The sequence below is a fragment of the Puma concolor genome, chromosome F2 (genome assembly GCF_028749965.1).
Source record: "Puma concolor isolate L17-30 chromosome F2, mPumCon1.1.hap2, whole genome shotgun sequence".
Classification (NCBI taxonomy): domain Eukaryota; kingdom Metazoa; phylum Chordata; class Mammalia; order Carnivora; family Felidae; genus Puma; species Puma concolor.
The window spans coordinates 9392899-9419704 of NC_141684.1; the positions used below are offsets into that span (position 1 = coordinate 9392899).

The window sequence follows — 26806 nt, forward strand, 5'->3', positions numbered from 1 at the left end:
CAGGCTCTGAGCCATCAGCCCAGAGCCCGACGCGGGGCTCGAACTCACGGACCGCGAGATCGTGACCTGGCTGAAGTCGGACGCTTAACCGACTGCGCCACCCAGGCGCCCCTCACGCGTGCAATTCTACTACCATAATCTGTTGGTTGATTTCTCAGGACCCTCTCTGAATTAGTATAGTCAAAGACCTCAAGGGTCAAGTTAAACTGTGGCTATAACTACAGAGCAGAACAAATCCATCACCAAGAATAAAAATCATTTCTGAATGCTTACAATACTTTATTGCCTCACCTAAGAATACCAACATTTTAACACTGTTACTGGGATCTCCCACTTATACAAGATCATTCAGCATAGCAGTATCTGTGGATTCTGGACCAAATCCGCAATCCGTTAAGAACCAAATGCTGACCAAAGAGGTTGGCTATACACTGAATACACTGCATCAGTTCCCTACAGCACTGACTCCTGAGTGTTGTCAAAACACAAGGAGAATACGAGAAATCTAAAATGGGAATTACCATTACAGATGAATTCCTGTACACTGGTAACTGTTTAACATGGGCAGGTCCTGATTCACTCACTAAATCAGGAGACCACGATGCCCTGAGACTGTCTGCAAAATGCTGTTTGGTGTAGATATGTACCAATATTCTCTTGAAGTGGGAATTCCCAACTTTAATCCGATTTTCAAAGGGGTCCATGATCAGAAACAAAAAGTCCTTCTGGAAGGCAAGATTATCTATTAACACTCATACCATAGGTGCTGTGCTATCCTTGGAAGAATAAAGAAATAATGGGCATGGAACTATTAAAAATATATATATATATTCAATATATTAACAGTAAAACAAACATTATTTGAACTCATTCTGATTTGTCATCTACTTTGTAATACCCAGATCTTTACCTGTATTGAACAAGAAAGGCAAACCATGAGGACATGACAAGAGAAATTCCTTGATACACTCAGGGCCAAGGATCTCCTGCACTTAAGCCACAGGACAGAGTTGTTAACTACTCATTGATAGGTAACGATCCACCGAACAAGGCCAGCCTACATTGTTAATGTCCTACAGACCATCAGAATTCACTCTGAGATTTAACTAATCATTTGAGTAAGTACCACATTAATCAAAAAGGCAAAGGATTTTATTTATTTTTTAATTTTTTTTAACATTTATTTACTATTGAGAGATGGAGAGACACAGAGCATGAGCAGGGGACGGGTAGAGAGAGGGGGAGACACAGAATCCGAAGCAGGCTCCAGGCTCTGAGCCGTCAGCACAGAGCCCGACGCGGGACTCGAACTCACAAACTGCATGATCAGGACCCGAGCCGCAGTCAGTCACTTAACCAACTGAGCCACCCGGGCGCCCCCCAAAAGGCAAAGGATTTTAAAACTCTGCTCCAATAAGTTATTCAAATTGTTTTAAATAAGTCATTTTTTGTCTATATTGGTAAGACAATAAAATTTCCAAGTTATATAAATCTAAAAACTGACACTTCCTCATTCATTTCATTTAACTCAACAAACAGGGAGTATCTAATTCACTATGTGCCAGACTCTGAAGTTGGAATAAAGCTACAAATAAAAGTAAGATATTATTCCAATCAATAAACTCAAATTCAGGAGGGAAGGAAAAGAAAACGAGAATCAAATAAATTAACTCAATTACAATACAATGTTATAGCTAGAATATTGAAGATATATTACAGAAGCACACAAAAACAGTACCTAAATTAGATGTTCCCCTAAAGTAGGTCTCTAATTTTTTTTTTAAATGTTTATTTATTTTTGTGAGAGAGAAACAGACACAGAGTGCAAGCAAGGGAGGGACAGTGAGAGGGAGACACAGAATCCAAAGCAGGCTCCAGGCTCTGAGCTGTCAGCACAGAGCCCGACACGGGGCCTGAACCCACGAACCACGAGATCATGACCTGAGCCGAAGTCGGATGCATAACCGACTGAGCCACCCAGGCACCCCAGGTCTCTGATTTTTAAAAAATGAAACACACCTGAAATATGCCTTACACATAATCTAAATGTTAGCAGAAATTTAGGGAGTTAGATTAACAACTCCAAACAGTTTTGTGGATAAGCACTTTGTAAGCAAGAAACTCTAACACGGTGTCGTAAAAAATGACTGAAACACCTTAGAAGAACTAGAATTACAGAGGTAAGAACTTCCTTACATACAATTGTTAGGATTATTTGCCAAATAATAAAAATAACGTTTTAAAATTTTAGCTTCTTGGGAGTACTTTAAATTTATTGGTCTGCTTTGTAATTTTCAAAAGGGTTTTCTCACCCATTCCACTCACTGATTAAACTACAAGAACAATGTCATTTAGTGTTCCAGTGTTTTTAGACGAAGTGCTTTTAGATACTGCGTGTTAATTTGTTTCACACTTTAACAACACACTGAAAACAAAACTCTTTTTATCCAAACTTGACATTCCAAAATGAAGTGTAAATACAAAAGAATCTAGACTTTCCAAAACATTCAGCTAATAGCTTATATGTCAAACTCCCATTTTCTCCAACACAGAATTCTAAGTGTCTCATCACATCACCCGTCAGGTCGCTTTTTCAGAGGCATCCACCCCCAGGACACGTGTCCAGTATAAGCTGCCAGACCACCCTGATGCCTACCTGTCCACACCTCTGCAGCAACACACAGGTAAGATCAGAGTTAGCTACGTGTGTTCCTTTAGAACTGTGACGCCGCCACCTTTCAAATTAAGGTTTCATTTCAGATCCCTCGATATAAAGTCCTACCTCCCTCTACCTCCTTAGCACCTGAATCTCCTGCCACGCATACATTCATCCACAGTCAGTTTTAATCAATCAAAATGCCTACACCATGGCCTTTCTACTTATTACCAACTCCCACCACAAGAATCAATCAGACTATCAAAAATTCCTTTCCTACCCCACCAAAAAATTCCACCAGTATTGTACCCAAAGTTTACGTACTTTATATACTTTGTTCAGACTAACAGGACCAAACGCCTTTTTTACTCAATTTTGTCACAAAACCCAAACTCTAGCAAGTTGAGGTCCACTCAGTTTCTATTTCTTAATATTCCAGACTTAAAAATTATTTTACTACTATAGGGAACTATACATGTTTATACACCTACTGGTTGAAGTTTTAAAGATTTACACGGACTCCTCTCCCACTAGATTCATGCTGTCATTATAATTAAAGCTAACATTTACTAAGTGCCTACCATGTGGCACAAACCATGATAAGCTTTTAAGATGCACTCTCTTAATTCCCAAAGAGCCTTTTTGAGTTAGGTACTATTATTGCTCTCAGATTTTACAGAGGGGTCATAGAGGCTCTGAACTGTTAAGTAACTTGCTCAAGTAAAAATAGGTAATTAAGTGGTACATCCCTGAAATGAGGTTCGTCTGACATTAAAGACATTCAATATATATTGTGCATCTTGCCAACTGATGATTTTCACCTATCACACTTACTGCAGTTTCAAATATAGGGGGCTCTTACTGACAGGTACTGAAAACAAAAATAATAAGAAAATCAGATATTATGTTTACTTTTTCTTGTAAATTCAGTTTTAATCTTCTGCTTTTGATACAAAATGGCTAAAGTTGATTTTTGTTAGCCCAAAGAGTACAGAAAACAGCTTTTATCACACTGCACACACACACACACAAAAAAAAAACCCCATGCACAAAAAGGCTCTTTTGCTTTATTATTAAAATTTCCCAAAAGGTGTATACCTCAATTGTGCCTAAGTACAAAATATCACATTAAAATGAAGGAGTCTGAAAAAAGCAAGTGGCTTAACTTTTAGGATGTTTCAAAATTGTTATAAATTTAAAAATTAAGATAGGAATCCTGGGGATGATTTGCTATAGAACTAAGAAAAACACTAGGTGACTTGAAAAATAAAATTTACTAGTCTAGTTTGACAAATATAATCCTACGCTTAGTTTTCAACCCATCAGTCACAACTCATTTGCCAAAAATTTCTGAAACAGTAACCAGATATCATGATACCCCCAAAATTCTTGAGCTCATTCTTTACTAAACCTGTCAAAATTCAATAAACTTTGCTGGGCACCTTTAGGAGTAAAAGGGGCTAGGCCTTGTACATACGTATTATTTCATGCAAGTACTGATACTTTGGTACCTTCCCTAACCATGATAAACCAGGAACACACTTATTTTTAATTCAAGAAGGTTAGCTTTCTTGCGGTGAAAAAACAGACTTTTAAGACACATCGAATATTAAATAAATATCCACATTCTTTCTTCAATTTCACTGCAACAATTCTCTCAAAGAGGAGTTACAGCTACTGAAACAACATAACACTTGCATGTCAATTTCCAATTTAATAAAAAGAAAAGTTCTACGTGATGACTAATAATGTATGGGAGGTGATAGCAGGGATGGTCAATAGTTGTTCAAAATAAAAAGTCATACAGAAAAACTAAAAACTGGGACCCTTATGAAAAATAGCAAAACTAAACTGCCTTTTCAGTATCATGTTAATTGCTTTTTAAAAAAATTATACTGATCTTTAAAACTTAGTATTTTCCCCCTCACTTAAAAAATCAATTAAAAACAAAGTTAAAAACTTATCAGCATCTATAGACAGCAGTTCTGTCTCCTCAGCAAAACTACAACTGCCAGCCATTCTCTTTAGTAGAGTTGACTATCACCCAGATAAATTATTTCCCAACTAGTGGCTTTGATCACAAAATAAAGTAGCATCTAATTTGATGTGGCAAGTGTAAAATCTCACAACACATAATAATATTCAGCAGGAATGATGTAATGAATAGAGTTGGATGCATGTGATATACAATGGCTGACCTTCAACCAAATGTCAGATGAGCAAATACAATGGTCTTCTCTTTCAGTCCAACTCTTGCCATTACATGAACACACATGCACACACAGAGAGCACACTACAATAAGCCCAAGGTTCCTGGACTTTACACTACTACACATTTGTGAAGAAAGCTAGGAAATCATTACCTTGAAGGCTTGATTTGAAGGTAAGCTTGGGAGGGAGAGTTTCTAGGCCAGATAGGCCTGAAATTAACCTACCTCGTAGAAGATAATTCCATGGAAAAAGAGCGACGTGGGCATGCTGGACTCTTGGGGCCCTTCTAAACACCAGATACACACATGTCACCAGAGAAAGTCAGGAATGAAGGTAGCCTATCAGCACTGAGCCCATTTACCCCCTGAAGCTGAGGCTCAAACTCCAGGGTGTCCATATATGAGGCAATGGGTTATAGTAACGAGATCAAAAGACTGAGAGTCAAAAGAACCTGGGTACAGGAGGATTTTTCTAACTAGATGAGCTGGAAGAAAACAGTTAATATCTCCAAACCTGAGACACATCATTTCTAAACCGGCAAAGAGTGTCCCAGACCTGACAGGCTCCTTGTAAAACTCAAGTGACATACTGAATATTTCCATATATCCTGAATCAGTATAGAAGCTATCATCTCACAACAGCAATCCATAATTAACTATAACCATAGACGGTCTTTTTGCCCCTTGTCAACACGGACCTAAATACCAACTATCCAGCCATGTAGCGGTGGAGATTACATAAAGCAGAAAGCAAGCAAGAAAACTGAAGCACTTTGTCAAAGCACATGTAGGTCAATATACTCTACTGTACTGAAAAACAGCAAAAAATGGTTTTTGAATCATGCATCATTTTGCAATGTACTTATATTTTACTTCTTCCAACGAACATAATAACAACAGACTATAAATTCAAAAACAATCCTGACCATTTCCATTGCTATCCACCTCATAAACTTTATCTTTGGGCTAACAATTCTGTATGCCCTAGACCAGTGAATCTCTTATGTGGTCTCCAGACCGGCAGCACCAGCATTACCTAGAAACGTTTTAGAAGTGCAAACTGCAGGGCCCCAGTGCAGATCTACTGATTCAGGAGCTGCGGGCGTTGGCCCAGTGATGCGTGTGTAACAAACCCTGTAGGTGAATCAGAGGCTGCTAAAGCTCACGCTTCTAGACTTCACCTGAATCACTTTCAAAACTACAACATCCATGAATTTTGTAAGAGAATCAATTAGTGAATTGTTAACACATGGAAAGTTAGGGAGTTAGGGCATCCTATTGGTTAAATACACTTTTCTAAGCCAATAGTTATGGTTCTAAGTAATTTCAAAATTAAATAATGAAAAGTATTTAAATGAGTGGGAGAGCAGGTTGGAGAAAGGACAACCGTGTGCCCAATACCACTGTCCCCCAAACTTCAAAACTATCGTTTTTGTTCCAAACTAGATTCAACTTTCTCCACTGTGTCAACTCATTTTTTCTCTTCTTTGAGTGACCAGCAGTTTTGAACAAACTACGTAGGACTTCTACGGTCTTACTTTTGCCTCAAGTCTGTATTATTTACCCAATGAAAAGTGAGATTATAAAAATCTATCATCCCTGAATTGATGGAAAGTAAATCAAAGAAATTTCAGTTTCTATGTCAAGGGACCTGAACGCCACACCCTCATTTTAGGGACATTAGAGCAGAGAAGGAACTATCCAAAGTCACACAGCACACTTCGTCGTCAAAGAGCACCCAGAACTCACATCTTCTGACTTCCAGTGTAATTTACGTTTTCCAATATTCCTTTTCTTTCGCCTTCCAAGAAAACTAGGATGAGCAAAAAGTCTGAGCAAATAACAAGAAGTTCTATAGGAAATGCATCAATATAATGAAAAGAACATCAGAGTAAAAACAAGAATAATAAATACAAATACTCTGCCCCTGCATCTGACCTTGCTTTCACCATATTTTGAGGGAAGAGAAGGGAGACAGAGATCTTTACCCTTAAAAGTTTATAGGGGTTTTTTTGGCGAAAATTGTAAAAATTAAAAAACTACGTTTGTGCACTGATGCAGACCTATGTGATGACGAAAATGAGGACTCACTTAGATCTTAAGATTCAAAATTTGGGACTTTCTGAATAGAAAAATCTAGGAATTAAAAAAAAATCACATAGGTTTCAATCTGAAATTCTCTGCAAGAAGAGTCCTTAATCTGGAGTCCCTGGATAAATTTTCTATGACCACCCATATGATATAATTCAATTTTGGGGGTATATAAGTGTGACTGTACATCTTGCTGAGTCTACAGCTAAAATTAGGTTTTCAAAGGTACGTAGTGACTCAAAATAAGAATCAAACCTTTTCAAATATACAGAGTTAAGGAAACCCAATATACAAAAAATTTCTTCATATTAGCAAAAGATTTCCTACTTTAAAACAATTCACCTAAGGTTTCTACAAACTTTGAACTCAACTAATATAATTTAAAAATGACTTGAGTTTTAAAATTTGGTCTACATTACTACTTCCCAGGAACATTTTTCTACTGCAAATAGAGATAACACAACTTACTTCTATTAATATTTGCCTTTGAATAACTAAATTCAATTAGAAAAAAGCAACCCTTTTTATTCAGAAAATATGTACTTTTGTTCAAATTAGAAAGTATTTGTACTTGCTACAATCTAAATTTCCTCAATTTTTCCCACTCTATTAAAATTCTATTTGTGAGCATTTTAAAAACTCACATTTGCAAACGTTCCATACAGTTCAAAACACTCCCAATGTGTGGAAACAGCATTTGCCAATTCAAGTTCACACTATTCTATCAAACTCTGATACTTGGAGATATCTCCACATTTTTTTTTCATTTTCCTTTCCTTTATATCTAGAAGAGAATAGAAATATTCCAAAAAATTTCAGAAGTGCATTAACTCATCTGAATATTTTATTTTTTTATCTGAATATTTTAAATTAACTCTATATTTCAAATTTTCAGAGCATATTTACTTTGTCTTCATAACTAAATCACTTGCTACAGAGTAACTATTTCAATTTCATTCAAAAGACAGAAGTTAAATCAGTAGTCCAAACCAGTTTGACGTTATCACTTTTCTTCTTGACCAATGTTCAGAATAAGTAGAAACTATAATATTTGCAAGGATGCTTTATCAACTGTAAAGCTCTGCAGTAACAAAACATTTCATTATCACCTCAAAAAAGACAGTTTATAGCTGATTACAATGACATGATTTTCCTCGTACGTTCCAGGCCACTGTCACCTCAATACTAAAGCTACATTTAAAAACTTACACACTTAAGTCTTCAGATCCTCAAAGACTTATTTTTCAACTCTCCCTCTTCCCTTGTATTTACTTCAGTGCTTTATAATTATGCACTATTTTGTAGAATTTGAAGCAAGTTTACACACGTTATTTAATCCTTAAAATGATCCTCTAAGGAAAAGACAGTAACATTGCTTCCATTTTACTGATACACTAACTGAAGTCAAGGACTTATCCATATTACAGGATCAGAAAGTGACAGTCTGACTTTGGACCTACCTGTTTGTCCTTAGAATTCACTTCCAGTATCTCCAACAGAACTTCAACTCTGACCTTTATTTCTCCAAATATACTCCTGTATCAACCACCTGCATTCTTTTTCATTCTTATGATGTTACTGCACTCAAGAGATTATAAATCTGGTATGTCACAGTTTGAATACACCGGGGTTGCGGAGGTAAGACAGAAAATGGTTGATTGTGGGGGCACCTGGCTGGCTCAGTTGGTAGAGCATGTGACTCTTGATCTCAGGGTTGTGAGTTCGAGCCCCACACTGGGTGCAGATTACTTAAAAATAAAATATTTAAAAAAGTAAAAGAAAATGATTGACTGTATTAGCTATAAATATTACAAAAGTCTTTTAAATTAAAAGGCTGTTGAGAAACTAAACTATTTTACGTAAAACTGTAACAGTTTATAATTAAGCAACCCCCCAAAAATAACTTAAAAATTAAAAATTAAAAATCAAAGAAAATTAATTAAAAATTAAGCAACCTAACTACTCAGCAGGAGTTAGGTTCAGTCAGTATAGGAAATCCAAAAATCACATACTGTAACTGAAGACAGCTGGCCTCTCAATGGCTTCCTACGGCCTACATTCATGAGTGTTCATAGGTAATCCAACTATCAATGAGTTTCCTAATGTAGCTCTAAAATGACTTTGAAAACAAAAAGTAACAAATCACTACTTTAAAAAATGTATAGACTGTATTTTCAAGGATGAAATACCTTTCTGAACTTTAAAGAAAATGTAATATGGTTTGCTCAAGCAGTAACCATGTACTTTCCATATGAAAAGGATTGTATCTTCCTATGAAATCAAATCTACCCCCAAACCTAAAACTGGAAGCTTATTTCTGTTGATTTCTGCCCACTTAATTCAGAATTTATCTTTTTACGTCTAGGGCACACAGTAATAACGATTTTCCTTTTTTTATATAGGACACATCTTCTACATACAGGACATGTTGACATTTTGGGTGCTCCACTCGCACCACTTTCCCTTCGCACTTCTCTATCAACACGTGATGTTATTTCCTTCATAAGAGACACACGGCTTTACTGGAAGTGTCTTGTGTGCAGAGACGGCAAGCAGTATCTGCACTCCTACATGTCCCTCCATGTCAAATAGGAACCCAATACTTTCCCAGCTGTACGGAGTAAATATGGACGATGAAGCATCCTATATGGGTGCACCAGAAGAGAACAGGAAAGAAAACAGGGAGGGAGGGGTGAAAGTGGAATCATTTCAGCAAATTTTCAGTGATTAACTATTTTGCTCCTCCCAAAAATATTAAGGTTTCTCAACACGCAAATAATCCTTCTACACTTTTACCTGACATTCAAGCAAAAAACTGTAGCATTTATATGAAATACAGAATGACCCAGATGGAATGATACAAAGAATAAGGTTTATTGCCTCATTTAAAAATAAAGTCTGCCAAAGAGTACTGTGTCTCGTAGAACTTTTCGTGCCCATCTAAAACCCACTAAATCTTAACAATTAGTTGTCTTACAGTAAAGCACTTTAATACTAAATGACAGGGGTCACCCAAAGCTACCTAGTTCTTGAGACTACCAACATTAATAAACAAAGTCACAGTAAGAAAATTATTTAACTACCTAGAATATGTATATACAATACTCTTCATTCCTTTTTAATTAAGGAGCCAACCATAGCAGAATACTAAAATCTTCATATAAATGAGCTCACAAAAATCGAATCAATGACATGTTTCACTGATTATCATCTAAGATTATTCTGGCTGATGTTTACGTACTTTAAAGACACCATTACTACTGGAGTCATTAAAATGAAAGCTAAACTTCATCAGTGATTACGTATGCATGTTATCACACTACCTAAACACTTAGGAATTTCTTGGTGCGAAGCAAAAGACCATGGAAAAACTTAGCTACAATGATCATTTTTTCTCTCAAATTCCAAGTACTCTAAAAGCACTTTCGGGCTTCACCTTTAAAGTAGTTCTCTTTTATAATCGTTTTAACTACGGGGCCATCAATTTAACAATTGTTGAATTAGAAAACATTTCACCACTGAAAGCAAATTTCTTACTAATGCTGAAATTATGTTAATATCCCTGGAAACCTCTAAGAAAATTAATAAACTGGGTCCCTGTCCAAAACCGGAAGCTACTTCAACTGCATCTTTGTCAGTTGAGAAGCCTAAGAAAATACGTTAATATGAATTAACTAGTGATTCAAAAGCTACTAACTTAAAAAAAAAACCAAAACTTAAGAGACAAAGATGAGCATCAGAGAAGCAGTATCACTTCTCATACCTACCACACAGAGATTTACCGTGTGCCTTCAGAGTAAAAAGCTCCTTTGGGTCAAATGAGAACCAAAGAGGGCCAACTACTGACTAACCAAGGCAGCGCTTCTCAATCAGGAGCACATGTGCCCCCCCAGGGAGCACCCCACCATGTCTAGAGATCATTTTTAGCTTCATGACTACGAGAGATGCTACTGCCAGGCCCAGGTGATTCCCAAACCCCACCTGGGAACTACTATGTTCACTCTCCACCTGATGGGAAATAACAATGAAGTCCCCTAAAAAGAACTATCTTCTGAGATGCACCTTATAGGCATGGGGCCAAATAACTGCCTTCCCACATCAGACTGTAGTTTTAAACTGTCCTAAAGCAGTGCCTACGACAGAGCCCGTCAACCTGGGAATCAGAGACGTGCAGAATTCTAAAGCCAGATACTAAGGGACAAAGATCCCAGACTGGTCTAAAGTCAAATATCATGACTAAACAAGATTTCTCTGCCTGCCTTTTGCCAACTCAGGAGGTTGACATAATGCAAGTCCATCAAAAGCGCATTTATAAAATGCCTGCCATGTTTTGAAGGGAGTCGTCGTGAGAGAAAATGTCAGAAGGTCTGGTGGACAGAGTCCTGGAGTTGCTAAGCCACTAGATCCCTCATCAAAGTGACGGGCTTCAAGACAGCCAGACAACCGCATTGCCTGCAGAGGAGCTCTCCAATGCCCCTCTCAGAGAGTGGGCTGAGGGTGGCAAGAACAGACTTCCACCCAGGGAGAACTAGGGGCAGCTAAGGAGAATGAGGAAAGCATTCCCTAGGAGAACGAGGGAATCCTTGTCATTTCTACTGTGGCCCGGTGTCCCTGTGTGTTGTTTCCCCCTCTCTCCTTTCCGGTGACGGCTTTATCCCTACACCGCTGTTTTAGGGGTGTGTTAGGGGCTTAAATTCACCACTTATCACACGTGGCCAGAACAGAAGAAATTTAAAAAGGTCTGAAAGTGCTGCCCATTTAGTACGGGACAGTAACAACCTGGCTTTAGCTCACCACCCTCTGGGGAAAAGAGGATGTAAACTGGTTTTTGATTTTCGATGGGACAGTGATCGAGCAGTGACTGTGCTAACCATCAACATATTCAACATAACCATCAACCACAGTATTTTGAAACACTACCTCTGACACAGGCCAAGGAAAGAGATTTATATCAAGTTCTATCCAAATCTTGGGTTATCTAAATTAATCCCCTCCCTTCCACCCCCAACATAGCTCATGGTAAGCACACGAGGGTACTGATACGCTCTCTCTACTTCATATTGTAGATCATTGTTTTCAGTTCAGTTCCCAATACCTACAGTGATTCTGACTACAAATAGCTTTGGCATGCTGCACCTGCAAAGCCTGTTGAAGAGTAGGAAAGCTAAAAAAGTGCATGGGTACTTAAAACGTGACCACGTTAATGTTTCTGCCAGGGTCAGAAGAAGAGCAACTGAGAAACAACTCTAAGGCTACCAATACGGTGCTTCAGGTCAAGGGCTCCGGGTTTTCCATACCATTTCTGTAAGTAGTCCAGGGCCTCCAAACGCGCACCAATCTCAAAAGTGATTCCAGGACGATTTGGGGGCTTTTTACTCATCTTGAGATCCTATTTCTTCCGTATTTGCTTTTCACTACCTCGGGAGGAAGGAACAAAAAAAAAAAAAAAAAAAAAAGTTAGACTCCAATGCATAAGATGCATAGGGAGTAAGACAGAATTTTTAAAACCCCACACGAGAAGCTAAAATAACTGCCAAATTTTAAAGAAATGGGAATGATGAGTACCAACATCTATAGGTAAAGTACAGTGCAACTTGCAGGCAGTCTGGATGATGAATTAAGGGAAGGGACATAAAAAAGAACCACTTCAAAAGAACAGATGAGCATTAAAACTTGCTCATGGCTAACGTGCTTTAGATTTGAACTTGAAAATACCCAAGAAAATTCTCCACACCAGCTGAAGCTGTTTTTTGTCTTGGACAAATCAAGACACCTGAGGGTTCTGGAATGGGACTACTGAAATTCTGAAGGGTACAAATTAATCAAGTTTTTCAACCAATGTGTGAGTGCCTCGTAGCACACGACACTAGATAAGGCACAAAGAAGGAAGAGGCAGTAGCACACTCCTCTGCCAGTGACAATTTCAATAATAATTCCTGTGATCAGGACTCTTCATTACCTGCGATTTCCCACTTTGGTAGCAAATGAGTCAGTAATTTTAACTGAACATGCAAAGTGGCGTCGGAAATTTCTTCCTTACACTTCACGTTCAATAAGCAACAATGATATGGGTTTTTTTAACTAAAGAATTTCTTTCTGCTCTATTTCAACATAGCGCCCACACTGATGAATAAAAGTGGTCGTAACATTTAGACAAACAACAAACTACCAAGGACTATCTATTCCTCTCTAGATCATTGACTTGTAGGCTCTTTACTCCCCTTCTGGCCACACTGGACAGCCAGAACACCTGAAGCAGACTTTGTCACTAACTAGTACTTTAGGAATATGGATGCACTTTGAGACAGGCTAGACCAAAACATAACGGTAATCAGGAACGCAAACCTACAATTTTTGGGGGAAAAGAGAGATCCCTAAAACCTTCGTGATATTTAGAATTACTAATAGGATGCTGCTCTCCTCCAGGTTAAAAAAGAAAACACAACTGTTTTCTGGGTTTTTTTTAATGGTTTTCTCACAATTCAAAAGAGACAAAACATAACAACAGTAAACATAAAAACTGACTGTCCTTTCCTCTTTGAAAGAACCTCTGTTAATAGGTAAGGGTTAAACATGGCACCAATACTTGCCATAAAAATATGTAAACTCAAACCTAAATACTCCTGGGGAGGGAGGGGAGACTATCCTCTGGCCATGGCAAGAAAAAAGATTAATACATTAAAGTTAACAGGAAGCTAGGTCAGAGGGTATTTGGTGCAAAAGGGACAAAAGCATGAATTGTTTTTAAAAGGCTGGTCGTATGTAACATACAAGGCAGTTACTTAAATTATTTGTGTAGAAATCTAACCTTTTCTACTGTTCTTCAGAAGAAGAACTCAGTATGGGGTAGTTTACCAGTTACACTATTTTCTACAACAAAACCTCGAACCCATAAAAGTGATGTTGTTAAGACCTATAAACTTCCAGTGATACTTTGGGATGAGGCACGATTTCCTCTTCCTTGGGTGGAGAGAGGAGGATGGGGAGGTATCGGAAATAAAGAAAAGACAAAGTAAGACAGTCTATGGGGGGAAGGGGTACGTGAAGCAAGAAGAGAAAAGGGGACAGAGAGAACGGAGAGGAACATAAACAGAAAAGAAAGCGAACAAGAATGGTAAAAAAAAAAAAAAAAAAATTTATCTGGATGGTTAAACTTGGAGGAGATGACAACTGGGAGGGAAGAGAAAATTCGCAAGAAGATAAAACACCGAGAAAGTGAAGCAAAGGTCAGAGAATGGCCGCGGGGCCACAGAAGGAGGGGGGTTGACGCGGGGCGGGAGCGGCTGGCAGAGACGGGCTGGAAGGGCTCAGACGGCGCTGGCGAAGAGCGGGAGGTGCCTCCAGGTTTGACAGCCGTCCGGCCCGCGGCAGTGGGGGAAGGTAGGGAGGGGGAGAGGGAGCGGCGGCGCCTAGACAATAGGGGCGGCGAGTTACGGGGAGGGACTCGAGAGGGGAGCGGGCCTGAGACAGACACCAGCGCGGGGGCGTCCCGGGCGGCCAGACGGGATCCAGGCGGCCTCCAGGCCCCCGCCACCGCCGCCGCCTCTTACCGACTCGGCCTCCTCTCCGCACAGCAGCCGGGCCGTCCGGGGCCGAGCCGGGGCACGAGCAGGGCGGCCAGCCCGGGCCTCCGCCTCCGCCTCCGCCCAGGCAGCGGCCGGGGAGGAAGCAGGAGGCGAGAGAGCAGGGACCGCAGCGCCGGGTCGGGCCCGAGGTCGCGCGGGAGGGAGCAGGTCCGAGCCCTCAAGCCCGCTCAGTGTCCGCTGCCATCGCCGCCTCCGCCGCCGCCGCCGCCACCGCCGGCCAGCCCTGACGCGACGCCGGGCCCAGCGACGTCAGCCGCCCGCGACGCGCCGGAAGCGGGCCTGGGCGCGTCACGTGACTCGCGAGGGTTGGGCCCAGGCCGCGCCTCCGATTGGAGAGTACCCCTGGGAGGCGGGGCTTGGCGGCAGTTGGCTGATGGCTAGCGGGAGGGGCCGCTATTAGGCAAAGAGGGAAAGCGAGCTCCGGGAGCCAATTAGGAGTTCTGAAGTGTTTGTTGACCTTTGAGAGATGAGGACAGGGCCCACTGAGTATTATCATGGTTGATTTGGTGGGAAACAGATTGCCAAAGCTCAACCCCAGCACTTGGGCAAACTTTTGTAATTACACTACGCAATTTCTTAGATATCCACCCCATTCCACAATAAGAATAGAGCGAATGTTTGCTGTCCCTGTCAACAAACAGCTATTGAGTGGACACTCTGTGGCAGGTGCTGTGTTATTAGTACATTACATGACAACTGCTTTCGCCCAATTGTATTGTTCTCTATTGTATAGGCGATCCTTACAATACAAAAGGTAGCCATTAACACTTGTGTGTGTTGTGCAGGTAAAGAACCTATGGCTAAGTTGATGTGACTTCCCCAAGACTACCCAGGTAATGATGGCAGAACTAGTTTCATTGTATATCTGCCATGTACCAAACTCTGGAGTAGGCACAGGAGAAAGTGTTCCCCACTGTGGAAACCAACTAGTGAACACGTTCAAAGCGATGTTGAGCTGAAAATCTTTTTTCTCTCTCTTCCCAATGTACCACTCTGGATCTCAAGCTTTCTAAATGCAACATTGCATACTAATAACACTTATATTTATCATGCTTTACAGTGTCGAGTTAAAATAGCAAAGTATCTCTTTAAGCTTTAATTATAGTCAGATTTGGTAATTTAAACAACTATATTCACATCCTTTTATTCCAAAGACATTCATTCAGTACTTACTGTGTTACTAATAGCTACTGAGCTAGAGTGAGCATGGCAATACGTAGAAAAGATATAAATAAGACAGTCTGTAGTGGACATTTGTCTTGTATGGGAGTTGCCCAACATCTGAACTCCCAACCCATGTTTGGGAAATTTACCATCATGGTTGTCATTAATGCATTATGCCATATATTTCCAGAGTCTTCTGGATACATGACAGGCTTACCCTTTGTGCCCTCCTTAGAATTATGTGTGGCCATTTGGTTTGCTTTGGCTAATAAAATGAAATTGGAAGTGAGCTTTGTCATGGCTAGCTGGTAATTTTAAAAGGCGCTTCACCCAGATTTCTGTCTCTGGCACAGTGATAAGCAATATTTGAGATGGTGACTGCTCTAGCCACCCAGATTCTAGACAGATCGTGATGAGCCCATAACTCACTGCTAATCTGCAAATGATATGTAAATGTAAGGAGAAAAATTAAAATCTGCCGTTTTAAGCTTTTGAGAGTTTGGGAGTTGTTCGTTACACAGCATAAGCTAACACAAACTGACCGATACATTCACCTTTTGAGTCTTTGGAGGCAGAGTCAACCTCACACTAAGTAAGATGAAAATGTCAGAAACTCACTTCCCTGTTCCCCTTCCAGTTAAAATGCTATTCTCAGCTACATTTATTTGACTCTCACTGAATTCTGTGTATGAGAAGCTGCTAGTGATGTTCAAAATAAGGAACATTTTCTCCAGCAGCAGTGGCAGTGCCAGGGACCAAATTTCTGACTTTCAGGCTAGAGCTAACTAACCGAACCCTGGCAGAACCCATGCTGACCCCCAAGCCAGGAAGTGAAAAAGAAATATCTGTTGCTGACATCACTGAAAATTCGAGATTGTTTGTAATTTAAATAAAATACATATATAAAGGATAATATAGATTCTATCCACTCTCCATTGTTTGTTGAGAATTTGCCAATCTACCCTGAAAATATGATTATCCCATTTTAATTGAGACTTATTAAGGGACAGCTCCAATAACACAACTTGAAAGAAAAAAAAAATGGAAACGAGGTCTTAGGTAAATGATTCCTGGCTTGTGAATTGTACAGCTGAGTATTTTCAATGAACTTAATATCATCCTCTAAAGGACACTTTGAAAATGGAGAGGGGACTTTATTTTTAGTTGTCACATGGTTGGAGTAGGGCACGACTGCAATTTAATGGGACAGACAAGGGCTGCCTAGACATCCTAAGAGGCACAGTACAGTCCCATACCTGGAAGAATTGCCCAAGGTCATGCATGACTTTGAACGTCCCTCTGACCATTCAGGTAGGTCAAAACCCTTTTCATAATTGCCTAAGCCTAGAACCCGGTTTTGTACCAAAGCACAAAGTATTTTGCAAGGTATTTTTTTTTATTTTTTTAATGTTTATTTATTTTTGAGAAAAAGAGCATGAGTGGGGGAGGAGCAGCGAGAGAAGGAGACACAGAATCCGAAGCGGGCTCCGGGCTCCGAGCTGTCAGCACAGAGCCCGACGTGGGGCTCGAACTCACGAACCGTAAGCTCATGACCTAAGCCAAAGTCGGACGCTTAACTGACTGAACCACCTAGGCACCCCTTGCAAGGTTTTAAAACACACTCAATTTTCCCAGAATGAAGCAACCTTGTAATATGAGGGAAGATTGTTCTTTTCTATGAAAATGTCCAAGAATTTATCCCATTTTTAAAAATCAAGCCACAAATGCAAAGCTACTCGTGGTATTTGAGACACTGATAGAATACACACATATCACCCTACATTTTAGTTGTTACATTCAAGGTAAACGTAAATTTTGATGCTAGCCCTTGACTACTTCATTATGTTTGCGAATCATGGCTCAACATTTATGTATATTTCCACCAAGTTTCCTCTTTTATTATTATGAGTTATTTCCACAAAGTTTGTTCTTCTGTCACTGTTATGTCATCGTGTTAAGTTTTTTTTTCAACGTGTCGAGCTTGATTATACCACCTGTGAATTTATTTCAGAAAAGTTCAGAGGGTGTTACATGATATTAACTCACAGAGGTGGCGTTAGGTCTGATAAAGCTGAAGAAAATTCATATAGGCGATCATTGCCTCTTCTGGCCATGCCTCTTCTGGCCTAGTCAAAGTTCAGGATCAGCGCAGGGATCCCAGATGTAGGAAAGTCTAGAGATGACTCCCCAGCCATGCAGTGAAGCTCTGCATGGCTATGTCCCCACCCCCCTCTCCCACCCAGCACACCCCTCATCCAGATGGTTAATGTTAGCCATCAGTCACTTCATCTCCAAATATAGAAAGAAAGAACTTACAGCTGTGTTTGAGTGGAACCAAACAAGCAGCGAGCAAATTATCTTGAAACAACAGTCCTTAGGCAGAAATCACTGAACTAAATTCCTCCAACATGAAAACTATAAATATGAAACCATTATATTTCCTGGAATATTTGACAATTCTATATACCTATTTTAAGGGAGGGAAAAAGTTACTACTGAATATCACATATTCTTCGATTACATATGAAACACAAGAAGGCCATTTTTTTGTGTGTTTTTCTCTAAAGTTGATTTTTTTTTAAATATACTAGTTGAATAGATATCTGAACTGTTACAATAGATATTCATTTTTAAGAGGCAGAGCCCGAGTGGGGGAGGGTGGAGAGAGACGGAGACACAGAATCCAAAGCAGGCTCCAGGCTCTGAGCTGTCAGCACAGAGCCTGATGCAGGGCTCGAACCCATGAACGGTGAGATCATGACCTAAGCTGAAGTCGGACGCTTAACCAACTGAGCCACTCAGGCGCCCCTGAAAATCGTTGAGAATGGCACTAACCTCCCTTCCTTCACCTGCCAATGAACCTATCTTGCCTGTCACGCTGTCCCTTTATCAACTGAACAGAAGCGATCATTGTTCCAGGCTTAATCTCTCAATTAATGGACCTCTAGGCCACATGTGAATGGACTGGAAAGATACAATCTCTCCCATATGTCCACACAGCATCATGCTCTCATTTCTTACATAATTCCCAGTGTGATGTATGGGTTTATATGCTGCTTTCTTAGAATGAGTCCACCCTAAAGATGATCGGAAATGATAAACAACTTTGTTTTATTTATTTACTTTTACTCGAGATTCATATGCTCCTCAAAAGCCCTCTGGCTTTCTGAGATTTTTAAGAATTTGTGACTCGGCAGGAATGATTTTGAGCTATCAGCCTCTGCTAGTAAAGGTCATAAAATAGAAAAAAAAAAATGTTTCACTCAGCAAAAGCTTAGAAATGCAGCAAAAGATCTGAATGATAAAGAAGTCCTTTCTGTGCAGATTGTCCTGAAACAATGGAGTGACCAGAAATTTGTCATCCAAGCCTGGACACTTAGAAGAGTAATTAAAAAAAAAAGGCACACTATTATAATTATGTCAGAATAACAAATGTATTTCCAGGCAGTCCCAGACCACGTGAGACAGACAATCATTCTACCTAAAGCATGAAGAATTATGATGCTTTGCCTTTCCTCTGATTTGGGTTGCTGTTTCCTGTTACGACTTCCGTTAACTATATCAGTGTTTTTGAGCATTGCCCCACCAATTATCTGTATTAGACTTTCTTGGGCTCTTCGTTAAAATGCAAGTTTGGGGCCCTAACCTGCATCATAGGTTTGGCGATTAGCAATCTGCAGTGTCAAAGCCATCCTAAATGATTCTTAGGTACGCGAAGTTTCAGAACCGTGTCATGCTAGGATTCATTTGGTTGCATGCGACAGAAAGTTTAATGTAAACAAGTATGAGCATAAAGGAAGTTTGTATTTGTGGAATCAAGAAGGGATCAGTAGGCCTTCTGGGGCAGTTTAACTCAGGGATCGAATTACAACATCTTTTTATTCTGCTTCCTAGGGGTTAGCTTGACTCCCAGAATCCACTTCCAGGCCCCCAGCAGCTTCAGCCTTGTCATTACAACATCCTGATACAAAAAGGAGTTCTGGCGGTCACTCTGTCGTTGGCCTAAATTAAGTCAGGTGCCCACCTGTGAGCCAAGCGTGTTGGCCATGGGAGTCATTTGGATTGCCATCAGGTGGATCCCGTCCCCAACCAGGCAAGTGGGAGTAGAGACTGGCCCAAACCTCATAGACTGAGAGATGGGGGTGAGTAGGTCCTTTAAAGAGAGTTGGAGCACCACTACTTGAAAGAAAGAGAATAGAAGTTGGACAGCAAAGCAACGAATACTCCTCTCAACTGGCATATACTGACCGGAACTCCAAATTACAACCCACAGCCATGCAACAGAACTGACAATGCTTGTCCTGGTTTGCAAAACCAGGAAAGCAAATCTAGTAAGGGATTGACTCAACATTCACGTTCCCGATTCCTTACGTGTTTGCTTTTAGAGGCAGTCTCTACACTGTAGAAACACATTGCTGGGGATTGTTGTGGGGTTTTTTTCTTTCTAAGTTTACTTTTTTTTTTTTTGAGGAGTTAGAGGAGCAGAGAGAGAGGGAGAAACAGAATCCCAGGCAGGCTCTGCACTGTCAGTACAGAGCCTGACATGGGGCTCAGTCCCAGGAACCATGAGATCATGACTTGAGCCAAGATCAAGAGTCAGCTGCTTAGCCAACTGAGCCGCCCAGACACCCCACTGCCGGGGAGGGTTAAAACTGGGAACGGAGAGGGTGGGCAACAGAAAATAGCAAGTACACAGGTAAATAGTAATCAAACAGCAAACACTTTTAACCCCTTGCTGATCGTCATTTTCCTTGAGAACGGAGCTAGCTACAATTCGGTGGCATCCTCAGATAAGGCAGACGGCATGCTTTCATTCTTCCCTTATTCATTTATTTGTGTAATCACCCAACAATCTTTTACTGAAATTCTACCGAGTGCTAGGAACTGGGCAATACACAGTGAGAGAACAGGAAGAAAAATAAAACCAGGTATCCAGTTCTAAGGTAACTTGCCATGATGGGGCGATGGGTATAGAAACAACCAAGCCCGGTATCAATATTCACATTCAATTAAATATTCATTGGTTTGAAATAGACATATCTTGGTGTGCTTCTGCTGACTCCGCAAATCAAGGAAGACCGCAGAGAGGAAGCGGCATTTGGAAAACACTTTGCGGAGGAGTAAGCTTCAAACAAGAGGCCCATGCAGATTCTAAAATTATTATTGCCTTCTAGTTCTTTATAGCTTTGATTCAGGCTCTGGCAAGTAAAAAAATATCATTCTGCTTCCATTTCCTTGCCACAGGCATTTATGGAATATGGGCCAAGTCAGTGCTAGGCCCCAGGAGCTGACGATAAATAGGCTTAATTCCCCATCCTGAGGCACTGAACTGGGCAGTGAAACAGACAAACAGGTGGGTTGGCTACAACGTTGACTGTCAGCATGCAAGAACATGCAGGGTCAGAGTATGTGCTCTAGCTGGTCCCTTGGCCATTGGTCTAAGCGTCCGCTCTCTTGGTCGGGACCCGAACACAATGCCGCCGTCTCCAAAGTAAACGCCTGACGCGCAGATGAAAAGGTTCCCCTCTGGGGGAGGGGCAGAGAACTTGCCTGTACAAGCATGGCCACAGTTGACTGGCTTGCCGCGCTAAAAAAATATTGCAGCCACACCGCGTTGTGGTCAGGTATTGGATTACTTCCTCTTTCGTATTTTTGCAAAACATTCAACAGAGTTCGTTTCCTCAGGATCAGAGTAAACACCCTTCGGTTTTCTTTCTTTCCTTTTTTTAGAACTACGGGTATCAGGAAGATCATAGGAGACCATATACGTTTAAAGGAAATCCATGCGTTAACTCATTTCTTGCCATTATTATTTTTTTTTTAATTTTTTTTTCAACGTTTATTTATTTTTGCGACAGAGAGAGACAGAGCATGAACGGGGGAGGGGCAGAGAGAGAGGGAGACACAGAATCGGAAACAGGCTCCAGGCTCTGAGCCATCAGCCCAGAGCCTGATGCGGGGCTCGAACTCACAGACCGCGAGATCGTGACCTGGCTGAAGTCGGAGGCTTAACCGACTGCGCCACCCAGGCGCCCCATTATTATTTTTTTCTTTTTTATAGCAGTTTAAGATGATGAAGCATTCTAGAGCCAAGGGGTTTGGAATAAAACCAGGAGTCGTTCAGTTAAACCCGACACTTTTACCAGAGTGTTTGGGAACCAGACCCTTCTCTGGTGCTCCTTTCCTCACATAGAAATGGGGGTTGGAAATCTACTTCACAGGGTTGTGATGAACATCGAATTCGATAGAACAAACCTTACACGTTTTGCAAATTATAATCGATAGACCAATGCCAGGTATTTCTTGATGTTTCTTTGCCACCAGTCACAGGGACACGTGTTTCCAGTCACTGGCGTCTCTGAGGGTGGTCGTTCATGCTCTGTGACTCCATGAACACACGCATCTTCTGAGGACTTGCTTTGCATCCGCCTTGTGTTTGCCGCTGGGGATGACAGAGACGAAGAGAACCCTGTTCTTGCACCAAGAACGCAAGCTCTTATTTAGGGTTTTTGTGAGCTGATCAGTCTGTCTCCATCCTCCTCCTTTGCCCGACCCCCCCATTTCTCAGCCTCTCTCTCTCTCGTCCTCTCTTAAAAAAAATAATAAATTTCCACCGTAATGCAAATATGAACGCTGAGCAAACAGTAAGGACGTATCTAGAGCATTTTTGAGACAGGAATTCTAGCTGCAAGAAATCTTGTATAAATGCTAAAAAAAAAAAAAAAAAGGAAAAAAACCACATTACTGAATTCATTTATGAGTTCTAACAGTTTCTTTTTAAGTCTTTAGGGTTTTCTATATATAAGATCACGTCATCTGCAAATGGATAATTTTACTTCTTCCTTTCTGATTTGAATACCTTTTATTTATTTTTCTTGCCTCGTTGCTCTGGGTAGGACTTCTAGTGGTGAGAGCAGGCTTATATTTACTGCTTACACTTTTCCCCTTCCACACACATACCCTCCACTGATAATGGAGGATTGAGCATTCTGGGGAACATACTTTATTTTTTTTTTACGTTTATTTTATTTTGAGAGAGGGAGAGTGAGGGAGTAGCAGAAAGAGAGGGGAGAGAGAATCCCAAGTAGGCTCTGCACCTGTCGGGATGGAGAGGTGAGATCCTGAGATCCTGACCTGAACAGAAATCAGGAGTCAGACGCTTAACCGACAGAGACACCCAGGTGCCCCATAACATACTTTTGAAAACACGGGGGTGGCTCCACTGGTTAAGCGTCTGACTCTTGACATCGGCTCAGGCCAGAATCTCGTGGTTCATGGGTTCGATCCCCGCATCCAGCTCCACACTAACAGTGCAGAGCCTGCTTGGGATTCTCGGTCTCCTCTCTCTGCCTCTCTCTCTCCCTCTCAAAATAAACAAAAAACTAAAAATAGATTAAAAAAATAATAAAAGTGCTGCTTTCTAGCATGCAGGATAGAGGGCTCAATTCAGTTCTACCTAGCTTTTACTTCAGTTATTTATTGATTCCCCAAATGTTTCTGGATAACCTGTTTCTTGGCAGGCAGGATCCTTGATGTTGGGTCTCCAGGAATGAAGCAAAGTGACAAAACTCTCTGCCTTCATAAAGCTTACAGTCTGGCTGAGGAATGAATTTATCACTGCAAAAAATAAAAGTTGTGGTATGTGACAGAGTGAAAGGTACTAAGGAGAAGAATAAAGCAGGGAACGAGTGAGGAGAGTGTGTGGAGGGCAGTTTAGTTAGTGACGGAAAACACTTGAGCTGAGAGCCAAGGGAGGTGAGAGAACGCCCTGTGACTATCAGGGGGACATCTTGGGCAGAGAGAAGAATGAGCACAAGATCCTGGAGCAGGCACGAGTCTGGCATTTAAGGAACGGCAAGGAGAATTCCATCCCTGACACTTGATGGTGTAGGTAAACCCTCCAAACTTCCATCTTGCCTGCGTGTAATAATCGTACTTATTTCCTAGGGCTGGGTGAGGTTTAATCACACACACGAAGTGTTTCATACGGTGCCTGCCTCATAGGAAATGCTCAGACGTGTTTGATGTGATCGTTATTGCTCACAGGTTAAGAAGGCCGGCTCGTAGTCTCAGTTCTACCAGCTCACCATTCACCGGCCACGTGACTTTGAGCGAAGTATCAAACTCTCTGTGCCTCGGTTTTCTCATCTGTAAAATGAGGTTAATGTTATTAACCTCCCTCGTGGAGTTGGTATGAGGATTAAATGTGCTAATAATATCTGTGAAGGAAGTAGAACAACGCCTGGGAACTAGTAAGGGCTCCATAAAGTTAGCAATGATTGTGATCATTAATGGTGTCCTGATATGTTCCAGATCAGTAAAGGAATAGACTAAAGTCTTTTTGACGTCAGTCTTTTGGGAAAGGGGACTTGTGGACTTGGGCAGAGCCCAGGGTCTTGAGGAGTCAGAAGGATTTTTTTTTCCCCTTCCTCCTCTAGAAAACATTAGCCAGGGTTGGAAGGAGGAGGATGAAAATAGAAAGAATAGGAGACACAGAGAGAGAACAAGAAGGAGGAGAGCTATGGGTTTCAAGAAAGAGGGTACCAGACGCCCAGAACTGCCATTGGGCAAAATGGCTACCTGGTAAATGTAGGCAGATGTGACCAGCCCCAGCCTCGAATAAACGTGCCTGTATTCTAAGGCTGGCACCGTGACCAAATAGACTGGAACGACGAATGGCCCGGGAAGTCACATTTGTTGGGACTATGTATTAGTTATCTATTGCTGTGTGAGAAGTTACCCCAAACTTTGTGCTTTCAAATACGATTTTTTATCACATAGTTTCTACAGGTCAGAAATATGGACAATGCTGAGCTGGTTTCTCTGCTTGTGGGTGTTCAAAGGCTGGAATCAAAGGGCTGACTGGGGCCGTAGTCATGGCAAGGCTCAGCTGGAGAAAGATCTACTTCTGAGGCACTCACGTGGCGGTTGAGTGGATTCCCAGCCATCGGACTGAGGGCTTCAGTCCTTCACTGGCATTTCAGATAACCCCTCAGATTCTGGTCTTGTGTGCTTTTCCAACATGGCAGCTTGTTTCTTCAAAGCGTGTAAGCCTAGAAGGTAATGGAGAGGCCAACAAGACAGAAGCCGTAGTCTTTTGTAACCTAATCGTGGGAGTGCCAACCCATCAGTTGTGTCTCATCTATGCAGGAGAAGCAAGTTATTCGCTTCAGCCCACACTGAAGGGAAAGAGATCACACAACTATCTTTGAGGGTCATCTTTGCAAACTTTCTACCAAGACTCGACGTGACTGCTCCGCCAACAGCTTCTGTTGCTAGGAGCATGTTCTATAGAAGATCCTGCCTTTGGCAGCATCTCAGGGAGAAAGGTGGACCCCTTTCTTGGGAGAACCCCAAGAAAGAATGAGATTAACTCTTCTGCCGGGCTGACCCCCTGGGGCTTTGCACCCACACTCTTTCCACTACCCAATGCACCTCAGTATTGTTGGAACGTATTTTTTTTTTTTTATCATTTACAATAGCAGAGATTTGTAGGGACCCACCGACAGCAGGAAATTCTTTGAGCTCAACTAAAATGTAAATATAAGATGTAAAATGCCACCCAGGGAGTTTCCTGGAAAGCTCAACCTTTGGTGAATCAACATATTGCCACGACGGACATTTTCATAAAATCCAGCTCTTGGTATGGAATAAAACTCTGAATCTAATAGCATCCGTGCATTATCGCCAATAAACTGAGTCGATTTGGACAGAGCACAACTATGCAGTACTCATGTTGGAAAGGACCAGAAGATGACAAGCAAGAAGTGTTTGAGAAGTGTTCTCCGGAAGTTTCTCTCACATTCTTACAGCTCGGTGTGACGAGGTAGCTCAGAAAAGCATCCCTCGAGCGACCATGATGTATCCAGCTGGTCTGATCTGTGGGCCGCACCTCACCTGTCGCTGGTCCAGAAGACTGGAGGTTTCACCATCCTCCTGGGCGTGAATGCCACTGATGTGAGCCCAACAGGAAGTGTGACCTCATTCTGCTTCTCAGTCTCTGGTGACACAGGCTGTTTTTGAAAGAAAACAAGAGCGGTTATAAGGCTGACTTTCTCAAGAACGACATGCCCTTTTATTCTAGGAAACAACCCAAACAGCAAGAGGCCGCTGAAGACAAAACCTCTCTGCACACTCCTGCCCACGGTAATGCGTGCAAGCATCTGTTAGGAGGAGCGAAGGGGATTTCTCTTTATTATGAGACTTCCCTGCACCTGTTGACATTCTGTCTTTATTTTCAGCCGACAGCCTGCTGAATCCTGGATTTCTCCACCGTCAGCCACAGGAAGCTTCATACTTCAGTAATTCTCCTCTTCATCAGTGGGAAGAGGAAACTGGGAACTCCCTTTGGAAGGAACACGTATGGACAGATTATTTTTCAGAACGGATGTGTGACTCTGATGGGACTGGTAGACAGAAGCTGTTTCTTGAAAAGATTTAGAGCTGTTACTGAAGGCTTTTCCAGTGTGACTAGTCCTTAATCAACTGTACTGTCTGTGGCCTGACGCAAATATTGTAAGACATAGCAGGAAAACCTTGCCTTCGGCCACAGGTCTTGTTGGTTGAAAGTGAAACTCAATGCTTGGGGAAAGCTAACACGGTGTAATTTGGGCTGCGCACTTCAGATGATATTGATCAAAAGTCAAAAGGACAGTGACGAACTATTTTATATTATGATGCAAACAATATTGGTTTATATTCTTTTTTTTTTTTTTTTTTGGGACAGAGAGAGACAGAGCATGAACGGGGGAGGGGCAGAGAGAGAGGGAGACACAGAATCGGAAACAGGCTCCAGGCTCTGAGCCATCAGCCCAGAGCCCGACGCGGGGCTCGAACTCACGGAGCGCGAGATCATGACCTGGCTGAAGTCGGACGCTTAACCGACTGCGCCACCCAGGCGCCCCAATATTGGTTTATATTCTAAATGAGCGACATCTACGAATGTGTGCTTTGATTTAGAGATCTTCCAAGGAATGCCAGAAAGTTCTCTTGACTCCCCTAAAGGTCTCTAGAAGCTAGGATCTATATTTTCTAAAAGCTGTGGCATATGATTTATTGAAAGAATCCATTTGGAGCTCTAGGATTATCCTGGTTTGACT

At 41.4% G+C, this 26806-nt stretch overlaps 2 protein-coding genes across 20 annotated transcripts in view; one reads left to right on the forward strand and one right to left on the reverse strand.

The window, feature by feature from the left end:
* The window catches only part of PHF20L1 (PHD finger protein 20 like 1), an 87051-nt gene extending 72405 nt beyond the window's left edge, over positions 1-14646 (reverse strand). For 13 of the 14 annotated variants that reach the window (XM_086694950.1, XM_086694949.1, XM_086694952.1 and 10 more), the window contains exons 1-2: positions 14508-14646; positions 12255-12371 (exon numbers count right to left, since the gene is read on the reverse strand). In XM_086694950.1, coding sequence (XP_086551076.1) covers positions 12255-12337 — 83 coding nt within the window. In that variant the 5' untranslated portion in view covers positions 12338-12371; positions 14508-14646. Of the gene's footprint in view, positions 1-12254; positions 12376-14507 lie in introns of all 14 variants that reach the window. The other variant, XM_086694940.1, reaches the window with a different exon arrangement.
* Positions 14647-15261: 615 nt separating this feature from the next.
* Positions 15262-26806, forward strand: part of TMEM71 (transmembrane protein 71) — a 37931-nt gene continuing 26386 nt past the window's right edge. For 2 of the 6 annotated variants that reach the window (XM_025922679.2, XM_025922680.2), the window contains exons 1-2: positions 23604-25853; positions 25949-26067. The gene's annotated coding sequence lies outside the window, so the exon portion shown is untranslated. Of the gene's footprint in view, positions 17019-21795; positions 23346-23599; positions 25854-25948; positions 26068-26806 lie in introns of those variants that run through there. The other 4 variants (XM_086694953.1, XM_086694956.1, XM_086694955.1 and 1 more) reach the window with 3 other exon arrangements.